Here is a 22,526-nt window from a genome sequence, read left to right on the forward strand (position 1 = left end):
TCATCAGACTGGTCTCAGGGAGGGCAGGTGATATGGCCACAGCCCAGCTGCCCCTGCTGGGCCCCAAACAGGCTAGGCCCTGCAGCCTTGTGCTTGGGGGAAACCCCGCAGGCAGGGCCAACTGCAGCCTTTCCTGGCCACCCAGCTGTCTGCCTTCCCATGAGGCACAGGCCTAAGGATGGCTCCACCCAGCGGTCAGCTGTTTTCTGTCCTTTGGCAGGTCCTCTCCATTGTCCCCTTTTCCATTCTCACCCTCACCTCTTCCCAGGAGACCTGAGCTCTCACCACCCCCATGTGATCCTCTCTGGTTCCTTCTCTGCACTGGCCTGAGCCCTGGGGCCCCTGAGATGGGGGAGGCTGAGCCCCGTTCTTAGAGCTTGTTTGCGGTGCAACTCCTACAGAGGGGTTCCACCGGGAGCTTTATTGGATCCAGGACAGCTAGAGTCTTTCCTTAGAGGTGCCAGTGGGTAGAAGACACCCAGAGTCCCGGCTGAGCTGTTTCAGCCTTGTCATGACAAGGATCTTTTACTGCCTGTCCCTGTAAGGCTCATAAAGTTTTCTACCAAACCACATTTAAAGGGAAGCTTAAGGAACACACACACACACATGCAGTCCTTATTTTTTTAAAAGTCAATACATATACAAATATATATCCTAAAAAGTAAAAGGCCCATCACCACCCTCGTGGTGGAAAGACTGGTGTGTATTTCCCCAGATCTTTTTCCTCAAAGATGCTAACGCTGTCTTTGTAAACTTGGGCTCATTTGGGAAGCATACAGCCTCCAAGGGCCCCCATCTGACATCTGGCAGTTACTCCAGCCCTAGACCTCTTCCCAGAACAGAAATGGCGTCAAGCTCACAGTCCTCCTTGCTCCTCCCACCCCCTACATTGCACAAGTCAGCCTCTAAAGCCCTGTGTTGAAAACCTTTGCTTGGCCAGGATTCCGGCTGTCCCCCACCCCCTTGCAGAGGACTGTGTGAGCAGTGGGGAATTCTTACCTGGATCTACAGATTGGGGACCTCTGGATTTTTCCACCTGTTCTTCCTCCCTCTGGCCATATCTCTCACCTCCTCTGTTCCTGCCCCATCTCCTGGCCTCGAGAAACTGAGTCACAGAGACATCATAGCCTCCCAGGTTGACCAAAACATCTTTTCTGGGCTAGCATTCTGTCAGCTCAGTGTCAACCCCAGTTTCCATATGCTGATCCGAAGCTTTAATTGACAGATATGTCTTAGCATTTCCATTTGAAAAATTATAGTCTAAACGTATTTGGAGAGGAATTCTTTTGCTACCTGGTGGGAAGGTAATAAAAGATCTTTGTCATGACAGGGTTGGGAGTTGCCCTTCAGTCTCCCAGTGGCGGCACAGATGTTTAGAACCAGCGCCTGTTAGCCAGGAGTGGAGGAAACTGAAAAAGAAGAAAGTGGGGCAGTCCTATGGGTGCCGCAGTTAGATCTGATTTAATGACCCCTGCTCACCACACTGCAGACTTGTTCACATGTTTGTGTAGTCCTGACTTTGTCAGTGAAGAGTGAATACCGCTGTTTAGTAGGAGGCCAGCGGGCCAGGGAGCAAGGCACCCGTCAACCTTGCAGGGTCTGGGAGGGCCCCTCGGGCGCAGCCTGTCTTGCTGGGCTGCACTCGCTATCTCAGCCTCGCTCCAGGCCTTGGCTGCTTCTGTACCTGCTGCCTGCAGCACCACCTTCTCCCTCACGCTCCTTCATGGCCCAGTATATGGTTATAGCTCTTCATGAAGCCTCACAGGTGTGCTCCCTCCCTCCTTTGCCTCCCCACAGCCTTCTGAATTTCTTTTACGCCACTTCCTGCTCATCTGGTGGTGTACTCATTCATTCATTCATTTGTTCGTTCACCTAATACTGAGGACCTGTTCTGTGTGAGGTGCCAGGTGCCATTGTGATGGAGAGACCAGGGCCCTGCCTTTGAGCGGCTGACGTTCTAATGGGAAGACAGACAGCAGAATGAGTGAGCAAACCACGAGGTTTGTTTGGGACAAACAATTGGGACAGACACTACTTAGGAGAAAAGGGGTACGATGGGGAGTGGGGAAGCCCACTTTGGTTAGGTCAGTGGGGAAGGCTTGAGGAGGTGCTCTTTAAACCTTGAGACACACTTAAGGTAATGAAACGTCATCCTCATCTTCTCAGGCCCCTCGAGTGCCTGGAGGATCTTGAATACAGTGGGTGCTCAGGAATTGTGTTGACATGAATCTGGGCCATGACCCCTTTGTCTGGGCCCCAGCACCCTGGGAGCCAGTAATCATCACCCTCTCCTGCCTTAGGGCTCGATAGCCCCACCTCCAGCTGTCATTTGACCGTGAAGAATTGGGTTACCTTGGGGCTGGGGTGGCAGGGTCCTGTGAACTTGGGTGTGGGCCAGCAGGGCTGCTCCCAGGCCAAGCCCATCCACATCAGGGGCAGGATAGAGAGAGGGAGAGAACAGGGGCTGATGACCTCCAGTCCGCCCGGAGGCTCTGCATGTGACGGTCCTCTCACATCTGGATCCTCCATCAGGGATGCTTCATCTCTCCTGTCACCACCATTATCCCAGAGGGAAACTGAGGCCCAGAGCTTAGAAGCTACCTCTTCCTTTAACAGCAGCAGAGGCCAAAGTGGGGCAGATCACTGTATGCAGGGAGGGGAAGTGGGGAGTCTGAAACGCAGGGATGCGGTGTGGCTTGCCCCCTGCCAACTCTCCCAGCCAGCTTATTTCTGGAGTCCTTGTCACATGGGATCAGCGCTGGAAGTGGCATAGTGATGATCTAGCCCACCTCCAGCCTCTCCCTTTGGCAGATGCATAAATGAGGCCTGGTTGGTCAAGGTGTGGGCTCCCAATATACTTTCCACATATCTCTGCTGTGGCATGAGGCAGTTGGCCTGCTTGTGTGTGTGGGGGGGGGGGGGGTGTCTTTGAATAAAATTTGCATGGATCATTTATTTATTATGCATTTGTTTATTTTTTTAAATGTGCCACAGGGTAACACATTGCAAGGGTTTCCTAAATTATGCATTCAAGTCTTTCAAAATAGCATGATCATAATGTATCAGAAACCCAAAGGATCACTGTGCATCATTTGTGTGATTCGGCCCCTGGCCCGGATGATGATCTGAGCTCATCTGGCCAGGGACTTGCCCATGCTCCTCTGGCTGTCCACAGTGCCTGGCACTGGTAGATGACTCCCTGAGAGACTGAGTACTTTCCACTTTACAGGGTCCCTGTGGGTGTTGACAGCCTCTCTCCTCCAGGTCTTGCAGCTTTTTTTGCACAGAATTTCGTAGCTCTTCTATGTGTGCACATGTGTGTGTGCATTATTGCACGTGTGGTTTGTCTTGCGGTTTTGTGCAGGGGCTGTGAGTTTTTGGAGGGTGAGGATCTTGCATTAGCTGTCTTTGCCCCTCATGAGTCCCACACAGGTCTTTCCACAGGATGGATTTGAGTTGAGTCCTAGGGCTAGAAGGGGCCCTGGAATTCTTTAGTCCAACTGCCTCATTTTACAGATGGGGGCCCACAGGAGGTGCCCCAGGGAGATGACCTGCCCCAGGTCACAGGGCTGAACCAGGCGGTCCTGGGGCTGAGGCATGCAACCTTCCCAGCTGAGTTGGGACCTGCCCTGGAGGTGAAGGGCATCTGTCCCTGAGAGGCTGGGGTGAGCAATGAGGGTGGGAGCCGAAGCTCACTTGTGCCTGGGGAGCCTTGGGTCTCACAGAGCTGTCAGGGAGGTGTGAGGGAGGTGTCGGGAGGCATGGGCCTGTGGGTGCATTGCCCCTCCCCCAGCCACAACAGATCCGCTTTACCTGCCTCATGTGGTAAGTGGGCCATTGACTGTTTTCTTTGAAACAAGGGTTTTTCTGCTTAGAGAAGAGCTCGCCTGACACTGGCTGAGGAGACCCGCTCCTTGTTTGGTTTGGGGGCCTGCCCTTGTGACCTGGCTGGAGGGTTGGGATGTGCTGTGTAGGAGAACGCAGGGGCCTGGCCTCTCCCTGCCCTCCACGCAGACACGGGGCCAACTCCTAGAGGCTGCTCAGCCCCTGTGAGCTCCCTGCCCTCCAGATCCACCTCCTCCTCAGGCGTTGCCAAAGTAAACAGCTCGGAATTAGGTGCCTGGGTGGCCCCAAGGCCCTTCCACACAACCACCCCCTGAGCCGCGCCCCAGGGGGCCACACACAGCCAGCACCTTTGGCCATTTCCACTTCCTCTTCTCCTGAGGGGCTGGTGCTGCCCATCTGGAACCTTCTCTGAGGAATGGGGAGGGACATGGAACTTCCAGGGTTGGGATCACTGCCTCTCCCTCCAGCAATCTGGATCCTGTTACCCTTCTCTAGAGGGGTGAGGAGGTCTTGCTTTTTTTTTTTAATTTGTTTTTCTTTTTTTACTTGGTATTTCAGAGAAACTTCCAATAACTCAGCTAGGCTGTACACAGAATAGGACTCAGTGATAAATGCTTGTGGATGGAATGAAATTAGACTGAAAGAGGTTCATTGATCAATTTGTCTTAGAAATGCTTCCTGAGCATCTGCTAGACTAGCCTCCGTGTAGTTGGCGCTTATGACCTACCAGGCACTTGACACTCAGGAGAGGCGGTATCTTGTAGGGGTTTCAGAGCCAGCCCGCCACCTAGCCCTGTGACCTTTGGATTCGGTGACTTAATACATATAAGGGGCTTAGAACAGTGTCCAGCATGTGATACGAACTCAATAAATGTTAGCCGTGATTGTTAATGTCATGGTTAATACCACAGTTCTCATCGTAACCCTGTAAGGTAGTGACTATTACTATCCTCATTTTCCAGATGAGGAAACTAAGGCTCTCAGAGGTTAAATAATGTGCCCAAGTCATGCAAGCAAGTGGCAGAGCCAGGGTTCTATCTCAGGTCTGGAATCTGAGGCTTTTGGCAGCCCAACTGTACTGCTTATCCGGCTCCAGGCTAGGGGCCGGGCATTCGGATGCCAACACTAGCGAGACCAGGTGCTGCCTTGAGGAGCTCGCAGCCTGCCGTGGAGGCCTACACACAAACAGGCATCAGTGAGTGAATTTCCGGAGGCACCATGTGGGTTAGAGTCAAGCCAGGCTGGGTGGGAGGCAGGGCAGGACTGGCAGCAGTGCAGTGCCATACTGCACACAGGACTGGTCGGTAGTGTCGCCAGCTAGGCCTTCCCTCCTGGGCTGGAGGCAGAGCTGGTTCTCTGCTTGTCAACTGTGTCGGGGGGAGGGTGGTACCCTCCTCCTTCACCCCCCAGCTCCAGCCACAAGGTTCTTCTCACTGCCCTGGGTAGGTGGCATGTAGGATAGGATCAGGGACAAGCACTGGGCTGGGAGTGAGAGGATCTGAAACCACTCACTGGATTTCTGCCACTGCCCTGGGGTCCCTGAACCTCAGTGTCCTCATCTGTAAAATGAGAGTCATACTTGCCATACAGGGTTGTCGTAAGGATTAAGTGAAATGATGTAAAAACAAACGAACAAAAAAAAACCCCGCTCTTAATAATCCTAAATCTAGTACTTACACAACCAGTAATATTCACTAACATTTTGGAGCTCCTGCTTTGTGCCTCCCACCATACTAGATTATGTGCAGTGTCTCGTTTAATCCTCACAGTAGTCCTGCAAGATGAATATTATTGCCCTCATGTTGTGGATTTGGAAACTGAGGTCCAGAGGCTCAGCTGCCTCGGGTCAGACCTGTGAGAGGGTAGAGGTGAGCATCAGACCCAGGTCCTCTCGGATTCTAAAGCCACCTCTCTATGTCCTAAACCTTCTGAGTTCTCTCCCCGTCCCAGCACCACCCCTGACTAGTAAATTACTGAACCAGCCACGGGAGGGTGTGGCTGTCCAGGGGCCAAGCCGAGCAAGGCGCTCCTGCCAGGCCAGCCACCCAGACCTGGCAGCTGGTGGTGGGCAGGGATGGAGGGATGGGTTTTACCTGCCCACGGCCCCCGGTTGTGGTCGGAGCAGCAGGCTCCCCTCCCTGTCCGTCTGGCAAATAAGTTTGTCGGCCTGTGAGTCACACAGCGCTGATGAGTCAGGTTTTTCCCTTCTTCTTGCCCAGAGCAGCTGGGGAGGGGGTGGGGGGGGTTTCTTAGGAAATAGGACCTCCCTCCCTCTGCTCTCCCACTGGCCCCCTTGCCTTGGAGCTGCACATTTTCTCTCTAGAGGTCTATGGCTCTGCCCTAGAGGAAGAGTCCTTTGTGTCCCCACAGAGAGGCTATCTAGATGCTGGCCACACAAGAGATCAGGCCTCCAAGAAGGGAAGGGCCCTCCTTGTCAGAAAGGAGAGCAAGGTAGCTAGTCCAGGGCTGTCTGACTCCAGAGCCTCTGCTCTTGGCCTCTTGTTTTGGCTGACCCTCTCCTTTCTGCACAGTGGCCCCTAGCTCCGTATCCTCTGGACAGTGCAGCTGGGTTTCCCCAGGCAAAGGGTCCCCTGAGCTATCTGCTTCTTGCCTTATGACCAGTCTGGCTGTGGGCCTTGAAAGAACTGTCCAGATGGTCAGCCTCAGGCAGACCTGGGGTTCTCCCTGAGCACCCCCTTGCCAGGCCCTCTCAGAGGCCTAATTAAACATAGGCCAAGCAGCCAGCCAGGCTGGGCGGCCTAGTTCCAGATCCGTGCTGTTCAGCCCTGGCCATGTATTAGAATCGTTTGGAGAGCTTTTAAACCCCTCTGATGCTGAGGCCATACCCCAGAGCAATTAAATCAGAATCCCTGGTAGGGGACCCCAGGCAACCGTGTTTTTGATACACTTCACTGTGTCGCCTCTCCAGAGCCTGCCCTTCAGGAGTTGACAGACAAGTTGCAGGCACAGCACAACACGCAGGGAACATGCACTCGAGGCAGCGTGTGACTCAGGGCTGGTGTGGGATGCTCACACCCTGCAGGGTCAGGGGAGAGGTTCGTGTGGGAAGAGGGCTTCCATCCTACATCCTGATGGATGAAGGTCAGGACCAGGCAGTGCCTGGGAAGGAAACCAGGGAGGACGCTGGCCTGACAGGACTGGTGATTCACGGCTGTAGAGAAGGAAGGGGAAAGAATGAGTCAGGCACATCTGCCTGCGAGGCCTGAGCCTGGCTTTGGAGGAGAACGAACGTGCTCAAATGAGCCATTCTCTGTGGATCCACAAACAATGTTTTGCGTCCTGAGCTGTGCCGCATGAAGAAGTGAGTGAGCCTTAAAAAGATGGGGTTCCAGATCTCAGGGATGTCAGGCATCTGTGTGCACTTTGCCCTTGACCAAGGCACTTCTCACAGAAACTCCCAGGAGTATTTCAGCATGTCTGTAAGGCTCATAGAAGAGTGGCATTTGGCAGGTGCGCTTGGAGGGGTTAAGTGCCATGCCCTGGGTCACACAGCATGGGTCACAATGGAAATGGACCCAGGTCTTCTGACTCCACGTTCACCCCACTTAAGACACAGACCTGAAAGACAAAGACAGTGACTTAGGGCCAGTTGCTGGGGTGTGGACTGTAAACGAACACTAGCTTGAAAGAATGTAGAGCCACAAGCAGGGGAGGGGTTCCGGGATCTTTTCTAGCTCCAGCCCCAACAGTTCTAGGCAAACTTGCTGGCATGTTTGCTGTAGATACAGAGGGCTCAGTGCTCAGATCAAGGAAGCAAGAGCCCGGTGGGGCCAGGTGCTGGGCAGACCTTACCTGGGCTGTTAGGTTAGCTGGGAGGAGGGTGAACAGGGGAACGAGATGGTAAGGAATCTGGAGAAACCGTGGGAGGGAATAGGGGTCTTCAGTCTGGAGAAGAGCAAAATGTCAACCCCCTGAAAGAGGCTATGACTTATTCTGTGTTGTTCAGAGGGCAGAGCCAGAGGATCCCAGGTCAAAATAATAATGTTAATAATAACAACAGGAAAAACAATTTCAATGACAGTAATAAGTGCCTGCTCTGCAGCAAGAACAATGCTGTTGTATGGGTGTGTGTTTCTTGCGATTGAAGAAGCAAGAGCCTAGAGGGGCTTGGTGCTAGGGAGGCTGCACCTGGGGTGTTAGGTTAGTTGATATATATAACCTTGATCCTATTAGTTAATTTAATATATATATATATATCCTCAGTCCACTCAGTCTCTAAGAAGTGGGCTGTTACTGCTTTCTGCTTCCCAGAGGAGGAGAGTAGAAAGCTTAAGGCATTACCCAAGGTCACTAATTTATGGTGGAGCTGATGTTCAAAGCCAGGTCTGTCTGACTCCAAAATCTAGACCTTCAGCCTATGTGTTCCCATTCTACTGCATGGTTAGTGCCCAGTGAAGGGTGACTATTAACTTTCTAACCATTTGATCCTCCCAATGAGGAGGGCCTGGTCCCCCGGAGTGTCCACAGAGGCTGGATTGCCACCTGCAGGAGTGTTGTATGGAGTGGGAAGTTGCTCTCCATCACTAAGACCCAAACAAGCCATGTGGAATTAGAGTCTCAAGCTGGTGCCCCAGCTCTCTGTTTCTGTCAAGTGCGCAGGAGACCTGCGCACACAGGTAGACGCGGGTGTCCTGGGAGGGCCCAGCTCTTAGATTCTGCTCTTCCCTAGCGGGAACTGGAAAGTCAAGTGGACTCATCACTCCTCCACTCTTGCTCCTGATGCACGTTCTGTTGAGGCTTTTCCCATTGGCATATTCATCATCTCTGGGCCGAACTCCTGACGTTTTAATATTCTAGTTATAATTCTGCTTTCCCTGGCAATGGAGTGGTTTGATAGAAAGAATTTGCCTCTCCTCCACACACACACTTGGGCAAGAGCTGTGGGGTTTGAGATAGGTCACTTCACCTCTCAGAGCCTTGGTTTCTCACCTGTAAAATGAAGGGGCTAGGCTAGGTGACTTTAAGGTCACTCCCGCCTTCAGGATTCTGCCCTGTTGGAGTGATGCACCTCTGAGTCAAGTGCTTGAGGCATTTGACACCCAGTGGGAGAGAGTCTTGGGTGTCAGAAGTCAGGCTGTGCCATTTGGCCTCCAGGTACCTGGCTGCCAGGCTGCTGCTGGCCTGGCTTCTCCCTGGGGGGCCGTCCTTGACAGCAGGGCTGTGGAAACACGGTGACAGAGATGTCCTGTCTCTCCTCCCTGGAGTCCTAAGGTAGCAAGGGGAGCTGGCCAGATACCGGAGACCTTTCTAGCAACCTCCGGGGAGTTGCTGTTTTATTCTTTAGCCACCATCCTGCCTCTTCTGCCCCAGGAGAAGTGCTGACCCTGTGCTGTGCAGCCACACAGGGAAGCGAGCATCCATCAAGCCCGCTCTTTGTCCCTGTCAAACTTAACCTCATTTAACCCCTGCATCTTCCTGCACTGTGAGATAGAGACCAAGAGTTCTCTACATCAGGAGTTTTCAAAATCATAGCAACTTTATGAAAAAAAAGGATAGTAACCTTTAATTCTTTTAATTGTGTAATTAAACATTATTGACTTGGCTTGATTACTAATTACCGAATTACTGTCTTTTAAGCACTGGGCAGAGTGGTCTCTGTAATCCTTACAGCAATCCTGTGAGGTGGGAGTTACATCCTCTGTACAGATGGGAACACTGGGGCTTAGAACGACGCAGTCATCCAGCTGTGTGCCCGCGCTCACGGGGGTGGTCGGTAGCCAAAGCAAAGCCTCTACTGTCCGTCTCTGAGCCCATGTGCAAGTGAGCAGCCAGATTGCAGAGAGAGGCTACACTGCCGTGTCTCTTTACTCCTAATTATCCACAATCCAGGTTACCAGAAAACACATGTAATCAGAGTTCCCTCCAGAGCTGGCAACTCTGGAACAGACCAGGACTCTGCTGCCCTTGGGAATAAACACATCAGTCCATGGTGAAGATGGGAATATATTTACTACAAGAAAGGAACAGGCTGTATTTTTGAAAAATTCCTGTGAACTTAAAACAAGGAGAAGTGCCGTCATTTCCCAAACACCTGCTTTTTTAACCCTGCTTGTTGAAGTATAGGATTCTCTCCCAGCCAGCCTCAGAAGAATGGCTGTTGGTTACATGGCAAGTTAGATCCCAGAGGAGACCCTGAGGATTTGGGGGTGCTGTTTGTAGTCAAGATCAGACAGGCCAGTTTCCCATCAGGAAATGGGACAGGGGGACGGCTGGGGGAAGGCAGCTGGGGTCAAGGAGGAGTTGGTCAGTGGCCAGCCCTGGGATGCCACGGTTCACCCTACCCGGCCACATACGGCTGGGGGCCCTGGGCTGGAGGCACAGAGCAGAGAGCAGATAAAGGCCCTGCTAGTAAATGTGTCTATCGTGTGCAAGCGCCCACTGTCTCTGCAGTTATATGTGCCCCCTTGTCCACACTCACAACTGCCCAAGGAGGGGGGGCTCTGCGTAGGTTTATTTTTCTTGGCTGCGCTTTCATCTCTCCAGTGGCCACGAAGGTTCCAGGCCCTCACTGGGCATGGTTTCTGACGTCCAGCCCCTTATCCTCCAGCAGGGTTCTTCACTGTACACCTCAGAGACTGGTACCTCTGGGACTCTCTCTACCACCCCTTTCTTCCTCCCTCTCTGCCTTACAGGGATTTCTTCCAGGCAGCGCCATCTGCTCCCGACTGCTCCTCCATCTCTGATCTTGCCTCGCCCCTCTCCAGCTCCTGCCACTTTTCCTAAACTACCTGTTCACTTCATTCCCTCACTTTTTGGGCAAACAGTTATTGAGACCTGCTGCATGCCAGCCCCTTGGCCTGTCCCTGGGATCCCAGAGATGGACTGGAGGTGGTCCCAGCTTCAGGGAGACCAACAGACTTATTGCAGAGAACTGTGGTTGCCCCAGGCTGGGTGCCACAACAGAGCCAAATACGGGGCTCCCAGAGGAGCCTCAATTCCTTTAAGTCTGCCCTGGACCACCTGGGACCCAGCGTGCCCCAGGAAGAGATATAGTTTAGGAAGCCTGGCTTGTCACTTAGCAACTGGCCCCACCCCTTTTCCTCCCTGCACCCTGGAGCTGGGCCCTGAGGGAATGAGTGGGGAAGAACGGCCCACATGGGGAGGCCCCAGCCAGCACTTTCTCTTCGAAGGTTACCAAGGCTCTGAGGGTCATCCTGGGCTAAGTCTGACTATAAATACCCCGCTTCCTAAAGGGATTACCTGGGCTCCGTCCCCCTGGCTGTACCCTGCCTAGCTGGGCTCATCCTTCTTCTGGGGCCTGCTGTTCTTTTCCGACCTCTTATCCCCTCTGCCTGGTGCCATACTTCAGCCACATCTCTCCAACCACTGCATCCCAGCTGTGACTTCTGGGGTTGGGGAGGGGAAGGAGAGACTGAGTCTGCATCCTGGCCAAAGGGCCCTCGCAGCCCAGGCTGTTGGGACAGGGGAGGCCCTTATCGCTTCTCCTGTTGCCTGGAGCCTCATCTCTCACACCAGCCAGAACAAGCCCAGACTTGTCACATAATCGCTACTTCTGGAGAGGACACTGTTGGCCTCATCCCTGGGGCAGGGGCCTGGGGATGGAGCTTGGTAACGGAGTGTGGAAATAGAGCTTGGGAATTGCGCAGGTATAAATAGGGCTGTCTCCTGGCTTGGGTGGACCAACTGTCCTGGGAAATCTCTGGTTCCCTTGGTTGGTCTCAGACTTGGTGTCACATCCCAGTGGCTCAGTTATGCCAGTCCCTGAAGCCACAATAAGGATCTCTTGAGATCTGAGATCAAGAAGTGAAGACCTAACTTCTCTCTCTTGCAGACTTTTCTCTTGCTTCGCCTGCCTGCCCACTGCTGCTCTCAGCTCTGGTTCCTCCACCATCCTCCCCACCCCATTCTCTGTGCGTTTGTCAGTTTCCTTTTCAACTCAGCTGACACTTGCTGAGAACCTGCACTGGGCCGGGCAAGCTGAGGCCCTGGGATATTCGGAGGGGAACAGCCAGGGCCTGTTGTCCTTCAGTGGGTTCTTTTTTTTTTTTTGAGCAGCTTTCCGTTTTTTTTAAGATTGGCACCTGAGCTAACATCTGTTGCCAATCTTCTTTTTCTTTTTCTTCCTCTTCTTCTCCCCAAAGCCCCCCAGTACATAGTTGTATACTCTAGTTGTAGGTCCTTCTGGTTGTGCTACGTGGGACACCGCCTCATCATGGCCTGACGAGCAGTGCCATGTCTGCGCCCAGGATCTGAACCGGCAAAACCCTGGGCCGCCAAAGTGGAGTGCACGAACTTAACCACTTGGCCACGGGGCTGGCCCCCTTTCCGTGGGTTCTTGAGAATCCCCTCTTTTGTGTAGTCACTCTGAATTAAGCAGTGTGAATCAAGTGGTGGGAGTACACACACACACGCATGCACACACGCTCATAGACACACGCCAGCTCTAGGCAAATTAGAAAGGACCTTTGGTGTTCTCTCTCCCACTCTTCTTGCGGGGCCCTCCCTTGGGGGTGGTATCACCAGACACCATTCATTATCGAGGCCAAACCACAGCGTCCACCGTCATTATCCTCCCCCAACCCAGACATGGTGTCCTCTTGCTCTCTGTCCTCTTTACTCTCCAAATCTGCTCTCAGCAGCAACTTTGGAGGTGATCCGTTGAACTGACTTAAGGTGTAGATGAGCAGCCATTTCCACTTCTGTTCTGCTGTGTTTATAAGTGGGGTCCTTCAATCAGAATCATGTCCATACCTCTACTCAGCCCCTGGGACTCTGACTCAGTGAATCTGAGGTGGGGCCTGGGAATCTGCCCTTTTAACCAGCACTCCAGGAGATCCTAATGCAGGTGGTGTTTCGGATAACCCTTCAAGACACCAGCTTTTGCCTCTGTACTCAGAAACATACATTCCCTGCTCCTTCCAACCCTGCCCACCACAATCAGAAACCCGTGATTTCATGGGTGTTTTGGACCTCCCCATGCAGCTGTGTACCTTGACTGCAGAGGGATCTTCTATTGTTTTTTTGAAATCTCTTTTGTCAACTTCATTAGGATAAGGACCATTTCTGTTACTCTGTCTATAACCTGGAACTTATCTAGGACAGGTAGAGATGTAAGTAGAAGCCACTAGCTGCTCCTGCTGCCGAAACCAGCAGAACCTGCCCTGGCCCTGGACGGAGGTGCCCGGAGCTGCCAGCAGCTGAAACCCTAGAGGCTCTGGGCCCTGGGCTTTCCGGCTCCCCACCCCCCTCAACCCCCTCACTCGGCTCCCCAAATGCTTCCTACTCTTCCATGGCTGCTCCCCGGAACTTTATGTGCCCTTTTTCCTTGTTAGCAGTTTTTATTGTATTATTCGTATTACTAAAGTAATAAATGCTTGTTGTAGAAAACTTGGAAAATATAAGCAAAAAATATATATGTCATTGGTAACTGCCCATCAGATATAACTGCTATTAACATTTTGGTGTAAATCCTTTCGTTCTTTTTAATCTATATAATTTTACATACTTTTTTAAGAAACAAAGGTGGGGCACAGAGCACTTGCTGTTCTGAAACCTTTTTTCACTGTCTCGTGGACATTTCCCGTCTTACGGACATTTCCCGTCTTACTCGGCATCCTTCCACCCCTTCTCAGAACGGCTGCTCTGGATGCACAGGTTTTATTTAGCCTTTCTCCTGGGGGTGTGTGCTTAGTTTGTTTCTAGCTTTCCTCTAAAACCATGCTGAGTTAAACAGCTTTGTAGAGAAACCTTCGCCGCACACTTGTGATTATTAGAGTACATTCTTAGAAACCAAACAGCTGAACCACAGGGATGCACATTTTTGAGTTTTTTGGTACCATACCAAATGCCTTCCAGAAAGTTTGTACCAATTTTTGCAGCATTTAAGAATGTTCACACCCTTTATACTGCCCAGTAGGGGGTTTTTTTGGTGAGAAAGATTGGCTCTGAGCTAACATCTGTTGCCAATCTTCCTCTTTTTTTTTCTCTCCTCAAAGCCCCAGTACACAGTTGTATATCTTGGTTGTAAGTACTTCTGGCTCTTCTATGTGGGACACCGCCTCGGCATGGCTTGAAGTGGTGCTAGGTCCACACCCAGGGTCCGAACCGGCGAAACCCTGGGCCACCAAAGTAGAGCACAAAAACTTAGCCACTCGGCCAGGGGGCCAGCCCCACATTGTGATTTTTTTTTTTGAGTAAATGAAATAAAAAATATTTGTCATCAATTTACTTTTATGTTTGGATTAAAAGCTTCCTTTTCTGTTTTTCTCTGTATCTGTGCCTAAGATTGTAAGCATCAGTGTGTAGGGATCCAGACATTTTGGCATGTCTCTTGTACATGCTTGCCTAGGGCCTGGAGAACTTGGTGGATATTTTTATGTTGTATTTGACTCACTGATGAAGGGAGCCAGCACCTGGCCCACAGGTGCAGCGGCTGCCCCCTGCTGGCTCCGAGGTGCAGTGACCGCTGAGAAGGCCATGGCTGGGCTCCTGCTGCCCTTTTCCCATCAGCCCTTCCCTTCCCACCACCATCACTGCATTCTGATATTTTCAGGCTGAAAGGGCCAGCATGGAGGGTGAGGAATTTTTAAACCTCTGCATCCTGGGTGACTGCAGATGCTGTTAATACTTGGAGAGGGGGCCAGCCCGGTGGCGCAGCGGTTAAGTTCGCACGTTCCACTTCGGCGGCCTGGGGGTCACCAGTTCGGATCTCTGGTGCGGACATGGCACCACTTGGCAAGCCATGCTGTGGCAGGCATCCCACATATAAAGTAGAGGAAGATGGGCATGGATGTCAGCTCAGGGCCAGTCTTCCTCAGGAAAAAGAGGAGGATTGGCAGATGTTAGCTCAGAGCTAATCTTCCTCAAAAAAAAAAAAAAAATTGGAGAGGCTCACTTGCACTGTGCCCACTGTGGGTGAGCAGTCTGTCTGTGACAGTTAGGAAAGCGTGCTGCTGTCCGTGTGGAGGGGAGGGGACTCTGAAAGGGAGGTTTGCCAGCAAGGTATGCATGACCTCCTGAGATGATGACTTTGAACTATGACACCGCAGGGCTATGTTTATTTTACAGAGAGTGAGATGCACATACACAGTTACACTTCAGGTGTCCTGGGGTCACTAGTCCAGCAACCTCAATTGTGAGGAACAGGGCCAAAACCTGGCCATTTAAGGGTGAGAGGCATCTGAGCAGGAACAACAGATGTCCCGAAGCCTGGTCTCTTTCCTCGTTCGGAAACCTTTTTCTTAGAACCAGATGCTCTCGATTTCCACCGTGCCAGCAAGCTTTCCCAACCCTCAGCGGGTTAGGAGTGGCCCATCAGCTGTTCCTGACCTCTACCCAGAGGAGCAGCAGATAGAGGGAGAACAGCAAAAAGTGATATGTGGCAAAGAGGAGGGAGATGAGAAAACTATAGACATCAGCTTAAGAACTTAAAAAGCCCTGACATCCAGATCATTGAGTGGAGGGGCAGAAGTCCCATACCCCAGAGGGTGTCGCTGCGTAATGACTGTGAATCCCGATGGATCAAAGCTCTCATTAGGGAGTCATCAATGCTAAAGGATCAAAGAGAGAAGGAGTCAGAAATCGTGAAGCAGAGCTACTTCCTTGATCCAGGCAGAAACACCTCCAGGCTAAACTTCCACAAAAAACACGTGGACAAAACTGTGATCTGCTGTTTCTCCAGTGCCTCCTTCCTGTCTTTCACACTTAAGCCTTTGATTGATCTGGTTTTGATTTTTGTGGCCGGTGTGAGGTAGGGATTCTGCTTCATGTTTTCCGATATGGAGAGCCTGTAGTCCCAACACCATTTATCAATAGTCCATTGTAAAGAAAAGCCCCTGTGTTTCTCCACTGCTGCTCACACAGAATGCTTCCCAAACCAGTTGTATGGGTGTTTTTCCCACACCAAGCAATTCTCCAATCCTCTGTGGACCCCAATTAGTGTCCTACAATTCTGTTCTTTTCTGACACTACCCAGAGTTAGCGCAGACCCCACAGGTTAAGGGCTCAGTCCCACGAGACTGCCCCTCACTTCAGATGCCAGTTGTAAATTGTGGGTCCCCAGCTTACCCACAGCTTCTGTCCAACTTGGCTACAAGTCAGAGGTTCCCATGACCCACTCCTTGGGTGAGATAATTTGCTAGAGCAGCTCACAGAACCCAGGAAAACAGTTTACTTACTGTTGCCAATTTATTACGAAGGCTGTTTTAAAGGATACAAATGAACAGGCAGATGAAGGGAGACAGAGGGTGAGGTCTGGAAGGATCCTGAGCACAGGAGCTTCTGTCCTCGGACTTGGGGTACACCACTCTCCTGGCACATGATGTGTTCATCAACCTGCATGCTCTCCAAACCCCATACTTTGGGGATTTTATAGAGGCTTCATCACATAGGCATGATCAATTGTTAACTCAATCTCCAGCCCCTTTCCCCTCTTTAGAGAGTGGGGGGTGGGGCTGAAAGTGCCAGGCCTATCACGGCTGGGTCTGTCTGGTGACCAGCCCCCATCCAGGAGCCCACCAAGAGTCACCTCATTAGGACAAAAGACACATGTATCACCGGGAAATTCCCTGGGCTATAGGAGCTCCATATCAGACATTCCCATCGCTCAGGAAATGACAGGGTTTTCAGCGCTCTGTGTCAGGAACTAGGTCAAAGACCAAACCTTAGCAGGAATCGGAGGCAGAGGCCAATATATATTTCCTATTATTTCCCATCCATCTTACACACGCACACACACATGCACACACCCCATCTGCAGAGTTCCTTCTCGCTTCAAGCACATTTCTGTGCATCCTGGTTCTATTTCTGGGCTCTGTTCTATTCCATTGGCCCATTTGTCTCCCTGTTCCCGTACTACACTGACTATAGCTTTATAATTAGTATTATTAATGGTAGTGCAAGTTCTCCCACCTTATTCTTCTCTAGGAGTATCTTTGTTCCGTATAAACTTTAGAATCAGCTTGCCATGTTCCTGGAACAAAAGACTCCCAGTTAGGAATTTTATTGGAATTGCATTAAATTTATAGATCAGGTTAGAGGAAAATGGACATCTTAATCATCACATTGGGCATTGCTTCATCTGCATTCTCCCTGTTGTATCCTTCTGGAAATTCTGATTAAAAATGTTAGACCATCTGAATTTCAATTATTATATTTTTCATTTCTAGAAGTTTTATGTGGTCCTTTTAATTTCTGGTTGGTCATTCTTTATAATCTCTTTTTCCCTGTTCATATTTTTAAGACTCTCTTATTTCTTAAACTCGTCATTTCGTAATCCATGTCTGATCATTTCCGTATCTGAAGTCTTTGTGACTCTGTCTCTTTGTCTGCCGATTTTGTTGGCTCTGACTCATGTTGCCTTGTTTCTTTGTATGTTGTGACTTTTTCCTAACTATGACCTTATTATTTATTTTCCTTGGAACTTTATCTGGGGAATTCTTTGAGGTCTCTCAAGTTGTGTTCCTACAAAGAGGATTTGCATTTCCTCCTGCTAACCCAGGAACACTTTAAATTAAATGTCTGGCTTTAGAGGTTTCTGCCTGCACAGGTGTTAGATTCCATTCTGACCTGAAACCCTCACTCTTGTCACTTAGCTTAAGGTGTGACCTTGGGCAAGTCCTTTAATCTCTTTGCCCCTGTCCCATGTCTATGAGAGAGTGATAACAATGCCTCCACCTAAGGCTATTCTAAGGATGAAATGGGATAATGTACATAGAACTTGCATGGGGTTCCATACACCATGGGTAGGCAGTGAGTGCCATTCTCCTCCCCCAAGGAGCCCCCTCTCCTGCTCTGCCAGCAGGGGCAGGCTGATGGCAGCCCCCAGCCTTCATCCTACCTCGCCTGTGGGGGTTATAGTGGGAGCAGAGTGCTTTAGGCTTCGATCCTGGGGCTCATTCTGCCTTCAGCTTTGAGGTGACTGAGCTTCCCAAAGCCTTTGACAGGTGCTCCTGCCCTCAGTGTTGACCACAGTCTTGAGCTGTCTTAGAGGTCGCTTGGGACTAGGTAACAAGAAAGGTGACATTTCACAGATGGTTTTCTTCTTCAGATGCTGTGCGAATTTTCTGGCTGGTTATGATTTTTTTAAAAAAAATTCTTTGTAACTGTCTATATGAAAGACATTATGCTTGTTTATAATTTTTAATCCTGAGAATATACATTGACAGTAATATAAGTGTAAAATAAACAGAAAGTTGTATATTGGCATGAAAATGTTTTAAATTCTTTTTGTAACAATGAATATGAAAAATTTAATAATATGAACTCAACTGTATTGAAAAAAATGGGAAAAAGGAAGCTGAAAGGAAATATGTCAAAGTATCGGCAGTCAGAAATGGTTACTTCTGAATGGTGAAATTCTTTCTCTCTCTCTCTCTCTTTTTTTTTTTTTTTTTACTGAGGAAGATTTGTCCTGAGCTAACATCCATGCCAATCTTCCTCTATTTTTTAGTATGTGGGCTGCCGGCACAGCATGGCCACTAACAGAGCAGTGTAGATCAATGCCTGGGAACTGAACCGAGGCCACCAAAGTGGGACACACTGAATTTAACCACTAGTCCACTGGGGCTCGCCCTGAATGGTGGAATTTTTGAATAATCTTTCTTCCCCAATGGCAGCATGGTACAGACAGCGGTCCGAGGGTTGCCTTGGAAGTCAGAAAGTCTTGGGTTAAATTGGTACCTGTGTGGCCTGAGACAAATGACAAGCTCTCTGTGTCTTAGTTTCCCCATCTGTTGGGTTGTTTTGAGCATGAAATGAATAATGGGCCTAAAGTGCCTCGCCTGCGATCTGGCACAAGCTGGCTCCATAATGGCGGCAGTTATTATTTTTACACATCCATATTCTTTCCAGATTTTTAAAAACTGAACATGTACTTCTTTATAATCAAAGAGTAAAATAGAAACTTAACAGCAGCAACAACAACAAAGGTAGTATATGCTTTGCTGACTGAAGTATTTTATATCCCCAGGGTGGATCTGTGCAGTTTCCAGAGTCTTCCCTGACTCCAAGGAAGGGCCCATAGACCTAAATACTTAGGAGCCACTGCAGTGGGGTGCTGGGCAGGGGAGAGGCTGGAGAGAGGGCGGACTGCAGCCCTGGCTTTAGAGATGCTGAGCCTCTCTCCCTTCTGTCCTGCCCAGGACGCAACGAGCCCCTGAAGAAGGAGCGGCTGAAGTGGAAGAGCGACTACCCCATGACTGATGGGCAGCTGCGGAGCAAACGGGATGAGTTCTGGGACACGGCCCCTGCCTTCGAGGGCCGCAAGGAGATCTGGGACGCCCTCAAGGCTGCTGCCTATGCGGCTGAGGCCAATGACCACGAGCTGGCTCAGGCCATCCTGGATGGAGCCAGCATCACCCTGCCTCATGGTGAGCGGGCAGGGCAGGGGCTTTCTCCCCACTGGAGGGAGGGGGCCATCAGTGCCATTTAGGGCAGAGGAGAGCCCGTGGCCAGCCGACCACACATCAGGCGTTTCTCTCCAAGCTGGTGGGTGGTGGAGGTGGCTGTTCACTTGTTCGTTCAGGCAGCTCTTCCTGAGCGTGGACCGCGAGCAGGACACAAAGGAAAGCCAGACAGCCACTGCTTGCCCCATGTGGGGACAGAAAGGCACCAACAAACCTCAAAGCAGTGTGATGAGAGCCATCTAAAGATTGCTTGGGGTGCCTTGGGATCCCAGAACATCAGAGATACTCACCTGCTATTGGGTGCTTATTGTGTGCTGGGCGCTGAACTAGAAGCTTCTGCTGCATGTCTCACTTAAGGTCCTAACAGCCTTATGGGGCCGTGTAAAGTGGAGGGACAGTGAAACTCTAGAGGCGTGGACCTCGGTTTAACACAAGTGTCTCCATTCCCCAGCGGTGACCTTGAGCAAGGAGCTTCTCAGATGTAAAGTCTCAGAGGCTCAGAACTGTAAAGCGGGGACCCTTACCTCATAGGACAGTTGTTAGGATTCCATGAGCTATGCCTAACATTGTTTAGTCCAGTCTCACACTTAGTAGGTGCTCAAGGCACAGTCAGTGTATTTCTATGTGCAATACGTTGTACATGTGAGGAAACTGAGGCCCAGTAAGGTGGAAGCCACAAAGAGCAGGGCCTCTGCTATCTCGTTCATCCTCGTAAGCCCAGCACCGCACACAGGTGCTCAGGAGAGAGCTGCTGAATGAACGAGTGGAGAGTTCAGTACTTTGCCAGAGTTGAACGAGCCAGCACCTGATGGAGCCGGAATGCCAGCCCAGGTCTTCCTGACTCGACCTTGAGCTCCTGCCAGCTGTCCCGAGGAGAGCTGACTGTAGGGTGGGTTTGGGAACTGTGGGGTGGCAGTGATGGGTATATTAGTTTGCTCAGGCTGCTATAATAAAATACCTCAGATTGGGTGGTTTATGAAACAACAGAAATTTATTTCTCATGGTTCTGGAGGCTGAGAAGCCCAAGATCAGGTACTGGCTAATTTGGGTTTGGTGACAGCTCTCTTCGTGGCCTGCTCACTGTGTCCTCACGTGGTGGAGGGAGAGAGCTCTCTGGTGTCTCTTATAAGGACGCTAATCCTATTGGATCAGGGCCCCACCCATATGACCTCGTTTAACCTTAATCACTCCCAATTACTCCCTGTCTCCAAATACAGTGACACTAGGGGTTAGGGCTTCGACGTACAGATTTTGGGCGGCCATAATTTAGTCCATAACAGTGGATCCCCAAGCAGACTCAGCCCACCCTGCCTTTCCCACAGGCACCCTCTGTGAATGCTATGACGAGCTGGGCAATCGCTACCAGCTGCCCATCTACTGCCTGTCGCCACCCGTGAACCTGCTGCTGGAGCACACTGAGGAGGAGAGCCTGGAGCCGCCCGAGCCCACGCCCAGCGTGCGCCGCGAGTTCCCGCTCAAGGTGCGCCTCTCTACAGGCAAGGACGTGAGGCTCAGCGCCAGCCTGCCCGACACAGTCGGGCAGCTCAAGAGGCAGCTGCACACCCAGGAGGGCATCGAGCCATCCTGGCAGCGATGGTTCTTCTCCGGGAAGCTGCTCACAGACCGCACGCGGCTCCAGGAAACCAAGATCCAGAAAGATTTTGTCATCCAGGTCATCATCAACCAGCCCCCACCACCCCAGGACTGATGAGCCCACGGACCCCTGGGCAGAGAGGCCGAGGAGGGCCTCTGCCAGGCTGAGAGGCCTCCCAGCTGGAGCACTAGGACCCCCATCCCTGCTGCTGCCTTCCAGTGCTGTTCTTTCTTCAGGGGCACCTCCCTGCTGTATGGCTGCTGGGCGAGCCGTGAGGGACCCTGCCTCCCAGGGGCACTGTGGGCCACCAGTGCCCAGCACCCAGGAAGCAGCATGCTGTCACACACAGGCCTTGCCAACCTTGTCAGAGAAAAGGCAAACTGGGGCCCTCCATCCTGCCTCTCTCCTGTGGCGGGCTCGAGCCACAAGGGCCAGCCTGGAGGCCCTGGAGCCCAGATCTGTCATCTGGTGCTGCCGGCTGTGCTCACTCCGGTTTTCTCCTCAGGGTCTGAAGCAGCTGCTGTCTCCTTCCCCTGCCCCCACCCCCTGACTCTGCCCGGGGCACAGTGCCAGTCCCCCGGAGGGGAGGGGACCGGACCGCTGGGGAGTCCCAGGGGCCGGGAGCCTGAGACCGGCCTCTGCCTCTCCCTGCCCGCAGCACAATTGGCAGAGATGAGGCGAGTGGCCGGACAGCTGGGCTGTTGTGGCAGGGGTCTGCACAGGGCCATCTCCTGGCTGTCACCCAAGTGGTGGGGGGTCTGCAGCCTGGTTGTGGCCCCACAGCAGGTCCCTGTGTACAGACGTATCTGCATATTTATCAATAAAGCCTTTTGCTCCTTGCTGTTGACTCGCCTGGCTTTGACTTTGGGTTCTCCTGCCGCTCTGTGGAGTCCTGGGAGCCAGTTCTGGTGTGGGAGCAGGTGGGTGCAAGGCCTCCCCCGCTGCTCCAGGCACAGCAGAGTACGGTGGAGCAATCCTTGAACGGCTAGCATTCCAGGCCCTGTGTTTTCCTAGGTCCTTAGGAAAAGCCACTCAACCTCTGAACCCACTTTGCTTTTCTTTAGAGTGGAGATGATGCCACCTGCCCTGCCTCCTTCCTCAGTTGCTGGGAGGTTTAAATGGGATAACCGATGGGAAAGTGCTTTGAAAACAGGCAGCATCTCAGGAAGGGGGCGTGAGTTACCTGCTGGTCCACTCCAGCTGCAGGAGCCACCCCGGGACTGAGGTGCGTGCAGAAACCCTGGAGATGCTGCACCCTTGGTGATGTTAGAGCAAAATCTCTGACAGATTTAGTTGATGAGCATGTGTTGGCTTGTCAGTGAGAGAACCAGAGAGAAAAAGGAGCCGATTCCTGCCCTTCGTGAGGGGAGAGTGTGCATATGAGCAGAGAGGGGAATCTCAGATGAGGTTGTTCAGCAAGGGGCAGGCCATGTGAGCGTTCCAGAACCCCAGAGCCATGGCATCTGTGGTTCCCCGGCAGGTTAAACCCGGGTCGAGGTGACCCAGGGCTCACTCCCACAGTTCCAGGTGTGGAAGTGAGCAAGTCCAGAGCTGCTTTTTCTCCAGTTGGGAGTATTTTTCTTTCTGAGTGAGCACGGCCAGTCCCCGGTCAGGGTGGCCTGACAGGGAACCCGGGGAGGAAAGGATGATCAGTCAGAGCTGGTGTCCTCGTCTGCTGGGCTTGGCACTACACTCTGGCC

General features: G+C 51.6%; 1 protein-coding gene across 1 annotated transcript in view; it reads left to right on the plus strand.

The window, feature by feature from the left end:
• UBTD1 (ubiquitin domain containing 1) overlaps positions 1-21,673 on the plus strand; it is a 53,393-nt gene extending 31,720 nt beyond the window's left edge. The window contains exons 2-3 of the mRNA XM_046654871.1: positions 18,969-19,196; positions 20,555-21,673. Of these exons, the coding sequence (XP_046510827.1) occupies positions 18,969-19,196; positions 20,555-20,940 (614 nt within the window). The 3' untranslated portion in view covers positions 20,941-21,673. The remainder of the gene's footprint in view (positions 1-18,968; positions 19,197-20,554) is intronic.
• The last annotated feature ends 853 nt before the right edge of the window (positions 21,674-22,526 follow it).

The sequence above is a fragment of the Equus quagga genome, chromosome 2 (assembly GCF_021613505.1).
Source record: "Equus quagga isolate Etosha38 chromosome 2, UCLA_HA_Equagga_1.0, whole genome shotgun sequence".
Taxonomy (NCBI): Eukaryota; Metazoa; Chordata; class Mammalia; order Perissodactyla; family Equidae; genus Equus; species Equus quagga.